The sequence below is a fragment of the Buceros rhinoceros genome, unplaced genomic scaffold (assembly GCF_000710305.1).
Source record: "Buceros rhinoceros silvestris isolate BGI_N320 unplaced genomic scaffold, ASM71030v1 scaffold3159, whole genome shotgun sequence".
Classification (NCBI taxonomy): Eukaryota; Metazoa; Chordata; class Aves; order Bucerotiformes; family Bucerotidae; genus Buceros; species Buceros rhinoceros.
The window spans coordinates 62,760-71,000 of record NW_010430748.1 but is presented as its reverse complement, the minus strand read 5'-3'; the positions used below and the strand labels follow the sequence as shown (position 1 = coordinate 71,000).

Below are 8,241 nucleotides of genomic sequence, written 5' to 3'. Positions count from 1 at the left end.
AAAGAGTGTATTTGAATTCAGGTTTGCCTGTTAATGTTTCCTGAACCTGCTCCTGAATTCTTTGGCCTGGTTTCCCAACTATTTGTGCTCAGAGAACTGGCTGGAGTTGGTTATAATTATCTATTCTTTACTGAAATAGCTTTTTCTTTCATAATTATTTCATATAAAAATAAAGTTGAATTTTGCTGGTTATTGTCTTATTAAAAAAAGTATCACTTAAATTTCAGAAGTATTAAATATACTTGGTTTTCCCCAAAGCATGTTGCTCCTGTGCTACATTTAGAGAAATAAGACATATTTCTGTGGAGGAGATTGGTAAATATTATTTTATTCAAGTTGTGTCGCTCTTACATGTTCCTGCTTTGCTTAAGAAGTAAGTTTAGAGTTGGTATTAATTAGCGGTGTCAGTCTCTTTTTGCAACTGAATGGCTGTGTTTAAAGCTGCTGATGTTCTAATCATTTCTTTGCTGGAATCATCTCATAGAGAAGTAGGTGCTCGCTTGCTACCTTTAGAGCGTGGAAGTTTCAGGTAAGTAACTTGGAAGCACTAATATTGACCAAGATCCTTGCATAGAATGCTTCAGCCACTGGTGTCTCCAAGGAGACCCTTTCCTTGTTAGTCAGTTGTAGAGAATTTGTAATTAACATAAGGAAAGCAAAACTGGTATTAAGTTAAATTTAGGATAACAGTAAATGTTTCTGGGTTTGGGTTTTAATAGAATCTCACCTTGTCTCTTTCTTCTTGGCAGAGAAATTTCTCGATGTCTGTAAACAGTGCTGCTGTCCTGCGGTTGACGGGACGTGGAGGAGGAACGGTGGTAGGGGCTCCTCGAGGTCGAAGTTCCTCTCGAGGTCGAGGTGAGCTGTTAGTGGGATGTGTTGCAACCTATGCAGATGATCCAGGTTAAAGCTTCTGAAAGACATTATATGAGGCATGGTTATTGCCAGACTTTCTCATGCCCAGTTTCTTTTCCCTTTAAAGCTTTGAAAACTTTCCAATAAGGTGGTGTTGAAGACTGAACATTGTGTTTAGTGATTGTTCTACATGCCATAGCACACACCTGTATTGTGCCTTTGTCAGACTGGTGGATGAAAAAAGCAAAATGGAAAGGTACTTTTGAGGTAGAGTAGGAAATCGTTTGGTTCAGAATTGTTAGCGGTAACTTTATTAAAGGTGTAAACCCAGATTTATTGGGAAAGGGGAGAAGAATCCACAAATGTATTGAAAACATTAATGTTGCAGTAGGTGGTGCTCAGTATTTTGAAAAGTTATTTTTATTTATTAACATCCTGAGAATAAACAGGAGAAGGTGAATGGAAAGGCATAATTGAATTTGGAAGAAATTTGAGTCTTGCCTATTTTAGAGCATCACTGTAGTCAATGTCTTATCCTGGATCGCTTCAGACATTTGCAAATGAATTGAGAAATGTCCTCAAACCATATCCCTAGATTCAGACCAGATTGTTAAATCCAGAATTTATCTTAGCAGTTCCCTTTCAGCATGTGTACTGCTGTGAACACTATTCTGAGGGTCTTACATAGAAATATGATGGGTTACATTTAGCAGCTACTAACTGGGAAATATGATCAGAAGTAATGAATCCTGTAACCTCTTTGCAGGTGCTTAGGTGAGGTTTGTCTTAGTGTCCTTTCCAATTTCATTCTACGTGTCCTTAACTGCTAATATTTCCAATAACATCTTCAGAAATCACTTCCATTCGTAATTAAATACTTGACCAGAATTTTGCTCTGACGTATTTTGTTCTCTCATTTCTGTTCTTTAATCCTGCTTTCTTCTTGGCTCACATCTTCCAGATACGTGGAGATTGTCATCTGTCCTCTTGTGTTGCTTCCCAGTTAAGGCATTAACATTTAAACTTTTATGAGGCTATCCCCAGATTTCCCTGTTGCTTCCCCTTCTTTATTTATCATTGTCTTTGCCCAAACGCCCACTTAAAAAAATGTGCACATATAGAAATGTGGGATGACACTCTTATGTATACCTTGTCATATTTCTGTTGTACAGCTGAAAGCTGTTGCTTTTTTGCTGTGTGCTTTTAACATGCATATCGCATTGCTACTGTCCGTGTTTTGCTTTCACCAGGAATGCGTTAGCTTTATTTTTAGATGCATAAAGGCTTGATGAATGAATGAAATGAATGCTGCTTAAAATGTGGTGATTTGGGGTCATATGACCACTAGTGTGCTCTCTAGTGTCACTATCAAGGTACATCGACCGTTTCTAATTTGCCGGACCCTTGATTTTTCTGACTTTTGTCAAATTTTCTTTTCCTTTTTTTCTGTACCATTAACAATGAATGTCATCCTTACGCAGTGAGCAGCGGATTGCTTATTAATTGTCCCCCATTAGTTTCAGTGAGGTCATAAATATGTCGGAATATGGCTTCTAATCTGGTAATTCTATTAAATCTATTTGATGCATAGAAATAAAGTTTGATTCATTACAGTTTAGAGGACAGAACTCAAAGCTTATGCAGTATTAAGACTGTTCAAAAGTTTCTACTGCATATTCTTGTGTTTTCATACAGCATTTTTAAGGTATGATAAGAATTACCATTTCAAGAACTTGTTGCAGAATTCATCTTTTTCACTTATTTCTGTTTTCATGCTCATTTGACCTTTTTTGTTACGTGCTGTGTTGCTTAGGCTGCTTTGTCTTTATCTTCTGGTAAGCTCTAAAGGACACGCTTCTCCAGTAAATTACCAAGCTTTCGCTCTTCTACTGATCCTGGTTGCTGTTGCTTTCTTCTGCTCTTCCCCTTTAACTCCTTGAACCATTAGTCTTGGGTTTTAGGCATGATGAGTCTTCTCGAAGTTCCTATATCTCAGCAAACAAATTAGGGCTTCTGCCAGGACAAAATGGTGCATTTTTTTGTAATTATGGTGTTCTTATAATTAAGGACCGTGCTTCTAATAGTTAGGAAAAACTCAGTGTAGGACTGTTGACATCTAACTTACAAAACTAACGAGTTGCTTACAAGTAGAGAGCTTTAAATGCAGTGCTGTTTTCTCAAGTTAGTGAAAAGGACTTGGAATTTCTTCAGAGTTCACTAAATGAACACATTCACTTCACAGCTGAAAAACATTGCAAAATTGCCTGAGTTCAGAAGGTTATCTGGTGGTTTCCATGAACTTCACATTGTTGTATGCAACAAAGCTCCTGCCAATGTGGGCTTCAGCATTACCCAAACCAGATTACTGTCTGGAAATGACTTACAGCAATAACTTCAGGGGAGAATTTGCATGTACAATTAGATTTGTTAATTAAGTTCCCTCACTGAGGCACAGATCACAGAACTGCGTTCCAGCATATGGGAGCGCGAGAGGGAATCTGTGACGGATTGGCAAAGGGAAGAACTGCTGCTAACAGGAGGTTGTTGTGAGAACCCTGGATGTGACTTCTCTTACCAGTCGTTAGAACTACAACACCTTGCTCAGGAAATATTTCCTCAATAGTCACCTACTGACAATGATTGTGTTTAGCTGATGTGAAAATGATTACTGCGTGGAATTTGCCTCGATTTTTGTTCAAAATTTCTGTGACTGTGTGCTGAAATACAACTTGGTATTACTGTTTAAAACCATTCGCAGTGTGCAACTGCCATCGCTAATAATGTACGTGTCTTGCATGGAGACATAACTCTAAAACATTTTGTTTAGTTCTGAAGTTATATTCTCTAAAGAAACCAAGCGAGTACTTGCACGTGACCTTTTTTCTAATTGACTTGTTTTCCTGGGAGCTCCCTGTGGTGTGCAGCTAAGCCCTGTGCTTTGTGCTGGCGGGACTGGAATGTCAACATTCATGAATAAGAGCCTCAGACAAGGAGAGATTTAAATAGTCCCTGGAATGGGCTGTAAGCTTACAGACACCTTGTTTTGTAGCTGTTCTCCTTTTTGGTTAAGACCCTTATGAAAGGTACTTTGCTTCCCATTAGAGCGTTCCCCTTTGTAATCTGTCTTTGCTGCTGTTGTGAAGTGTGTAAATGGTGTGAACGTGGAAAGTTCTCATACCTAAACAGCAGCAGTTGACCTACAGTTGTTCTGCTCTTCCCACGCAGTATTACTGCAATGATCGTAGATCCTAAACTCCAGTCATGCTGTGATTTCAAGAAGTCGCTTGTTGTATTGTGTTGGATTTTTTTTAATGAGTGCGTGCTGCTTCCTGCCCTTTTGCTTGTGTCTTGTATGTTTTTTACTTAAATTCAGGCATGCCTGTTTTCCAGGTTGGAGACTTAATTAGAATATCCAGTGGATTGAGGTTCCTCATTTTGAGCTTTTTAAGGGATTACTGGAATACGAATTGGACAGCTGCTTCATTCACTTTTTCAGTGGAAGAGTTTATTGATGTCTGTTGACTTTGCATTCAATACTTTCGTGCAACATCTACACTTGGAAAGCCTGCTTCTCATGTGCCAGATGCTTTTTTGGAAGTGGCATTCTTTTTGAAATAAGCATGTCGTTCTTTAGCCACAGAGAAACCCAAGAAGTGCAGAAACAGAATGACAGTGTGCTTATGTGCAGTTTTATCCCCTCTGCAAGCATCTTTCATATGTTCAGTTGTCAGTATTAGCTGTGTCCTAGCATGCTCTGTCAGGTCAGACTCATTGATGTAATACTTGCTAAATAACTGACTTTGTACACCACAGTTTTCCTTAACTAGCTCTGTATCTCTGTAGCTTGGTAGGATCTGTTTTAATGCAGTATGCTTCTCACACAGTGATCTGCTTGGTTTTCGGTGGGGTTGCACATGTGCTTCTCCTGGGCACTGTTGATTGGGCACATCTTACTACCATGCCTGGGTACTGTGCCTTGGAGAATGCACCGGAGGAGGGCAGCAATGCAGCCAGGGCAAAGGTGCCTTAGATACGTCCTGTCCGGTTCAGTGTGGTATTGGGGCAGCTGTTTGTTGAGTACCATGGCCCCAAGGGCAGCCTTAAACTAAATTTCTGGAATCATTTGTTTGGATCTTTTGCAAGGTTATCTTTTAATTCAGACTGTTTGGGTGGCTGAGCACAACTGAAATACTGATGAGCCGTGACACAGAGGGGGTAAGTGGAGAGAGGTTTTTCAGGCTCTTGTTTCACATACTTTTAAAGCTGCCATAAGCCATGCTGCTATTAAAACAACTCTGATTCTGTTCTTCCCCTTATACAGGACATTTGCTTTATTTGCTGATGGAATGTCCCCTATCACCAGCCTTCTGGCTCTGCTAGTTGTGTGCCTGCTATCAGTAATCAGTGTGTATTCATGCTTGCTCCCAGTGAGGGGAGACTACAAACACTGCTCTTGCTGTAAAAAATCCGAAAAGGACACTTGGTTTTGTTTCTGTTGGAGAAGTGTAGGCAACTTTCCACCTCCACTACCTCAGAGACAGGAGATGAGTCAGTGCCTTCATTCTGTTCTGACTCTGCCTACCTGTGGCTTTCTCTTGTGAATGGGTTTTGCTTTATCTCCTGTGAGAGGAAGGAAGAGAGCTTTCCTGTGGGGAGTAAACTAGGCAAAGATCGTCATTGCATGAGATGCTTCAACTTCCCTGGCTTTATTTGTGGAGAGTAACAGCTTAGAGTCCTTTTCCAGAATCTTACGGGACCCGTAACACCTTAACTGTTTTTGATCTTATATTGCATCTTTAATGTTTCTTGCCTTTGTACTCTTGACTATGGTCAACCTTGTGGTATCAGACTTGCCATAGTGAAGGTATTTGTGTTTCTAGGACAGCCATAGGTCCGACACTTGTCTCTCCTCTCTTCCTTGAGTATCAGTCCGCCTCTGTTGCCACCTGAGTTTAAGAACAGCTATGCTGGATCAGGCAAGGACTTGTGTAATTCAACAGTCCATCTCCAGCAACAGCCAAAAGATGACACCTTTGCAAGAGAATTAAGGGCTGTGTAAAAATAGAGAGGTGAAGAAGCATCTCATATATGCTCATCTTCTGGACATGTGCAGCTCAATGTGTTTCCTGAACCGGATGTGGTCTGTATTTAGTAAATCTCAGTGCTGTTTTTTTTGTGATTAATTTTGTCCAGTCTCCACCTGAACTTGAGCATCTCCAAAACTCTGTGGTGAGGAAGTCTGCATCTCTGTGACAAGGAGATCTGTCACTGAAATGCTTTGCTTGTTCTAAGAACAGGATAGTTTTGGGACGTTTAAATCCAATTTCTGAAGCAGAAGGAGAAATTGTACGGACATTAACTTCGTGGCTTTCTTTACACACCCTGCAATCTGTACTGACTGATAGGAAATCACTGTGTATTTGAGGAGTCTGTCTTGAATTATCTGCGGGTCACTTTTCTTTTTCTATGCCTGGAAAGTGTTTTTTGTCCCGAGAGATTTAGTGTAGAACAGCAGAGAAACCGTTGCAGCTGCCTTCATTATTTCCATTTTTTTAGTGCCTCTCTTCATTAGACACTGAATAGGGTATAATTCTTTGATGCATCCAGGGGTCTTTAGATTTTAGATGTAGAGGCTTGTTGTCAGTACTTTCTTCTGAAGACTACAGAGACTGGAGTTGGTTCTCAAGGTGTTTATTTCCTGTTTTGCTTGGTCATTCTGTCTTATTCCTTTGGAGGAGTAAGGTGTTTGTTTTCCTGAGGCCAAGAAGAGAGAAATATGAAGGGACTGAGGTTCACAATAGTTTCACAGCCAAGAGTTCCCTTTATCAGGTGCTTTTTAGGGTCTTGAATATAGAGACTGCATGTATGCATAGGAAAGGTATTGTCCTGACACCAGCTGACTGATGTGTGTTGCTTGTTCATCTTCTTTCCATGAGAGCCTTGAAACGGTAAGTTAGCTGATAAGGACCTCCTGTTTTTTCTGCTGTAGCGTGTTGTCAAGCAGTGTTTATCTTCTGTAGATCTGGAAACCTCACCCCAGCTGCTGATTACTGGAGCTGGAAGCTCTCTCGAAGTGTGTGTGGGTGTTGTTTTTGTGGTTTCTCTCTCTTTTTTTTTTTTTCTAACCAAACACCCCACGCATACCCAAACACTGAAGATGTGCTTCAAGATGCTTTACTTGAGGGTACATCTGTAACTTTTTGGCTTGAGGGTTGATACTTGGTAGCCAGCTACAGAGAATCATGAAAAAGTAAAGGTAAGTTTTATTCTGTAGCTATTGGGACAGCTTCATGCTGTCCTGCCTGTACCCATCCTGTGATCCTTCTTTTCTCCCCACTGCTCCTGGGTGAGATTTCTGCTGGAAATCACTGGAATTTAACAATGGTGAAGCTTCCTTCCCTCCTATTAACCTTGACAACTGTAATTATGAGTACATCTGCAGTGCAGTACCATTATATGGGATTCTGCTGTTAAAAGCAGTCTGATTTTGAGTGTAACATACACATGTATGGTGTGAACAATGCATCCTTGTTTGGTAACTTAACTTGGGTAAGAATCTGTTTTCTATGACTTTCTGTACAGTGTTTATGTCAGAGTTGTCTGTTCCGTCCGATCCTGTGCTTCATGGTTAGAATTTTTACATGGCTCTCTTCTTAGTCTTTGTTTCTTTTTCCCTTTGCCCCAGATAATTTCACTGCAATGAATTAAGACTGCAAGATTAGGTCACAGACACACACCAGGAAAGGGAAACCTGCTTGATTCTTTCAACTTCTGTTGTTATATGTACAGAGACTTGTGTTTTTTGTCTTTCCAGGCAGAGGCCGAGGAGAAAGCGGTTTCTACCAAAGAAGTTTTGATGAAGTGGAAGGTGGATTTGGGCGAGGAGGGGGCAGGGAAATGCACAGATCACAGAGCTGGGAGGAAAGGTAACAGAACTCTAGCCCTTAAAGTTTTTTACGTACGTCTGCTCAGCTTCCATTTGTGCCTTTTGACTTCATAAAAGAACTTCATGAAAGGTGATTTGGTGTATCTGTGAGTGCAGTGTCTGAATTTCTAAGATGGAGTTAACACAGTAATGTTTCTAGAAACTTAGCAGCAAGTAAAAGAGCATTTTTGCAAAAAGTTTTTCTCCTGAGTTCCTGGGAAGAAGAAACTACTTCAAGAATATAGATTGACAGTTGCATTGGAAATAAGTGGAAAATATGGGTTGCTAAAGTATTTGCTTCAATTTAATTCTCAACACCGTTGACAATACTTAGGGCCATGTTTAAAAACATACCTAGTTGCCAAAGGTTGTGTGCATGTCAGTGATGCTGAAAATTTCAGTTGTCACTTAAACTTTTAAAGATACTGTCCATCAAGCTCTGTTGTGTTTTTTTTTTTTTT

General features: G+C 40.1%; 1 protein-coding gene across 1 annotated transcript in view; it reads left to right on the top strand.

Annotated features, from left to right (window-relative positions):
- Positions 1 to 8,241, top strand: part of GIGYF2 (GRB10 interacting GYF protein 2) — a 65,266-nt gene that overhangs the window by 8,746 nt on the left and 48,279 nt on the right. The window contains exons 4-5 of the mRNA XM_010143130.1: positions 750 to 858; positions 7,670 to 7,781. Coding sequence (XP_010141432.1) covers positions 750 to 858; positions 7,670 to 7,781 — 221 coding nt within the window. The remainder of the gene's footprint in view (positions 1 to 749; positions 859 to 7,669; positions 7,782 to 8,241) is intronic.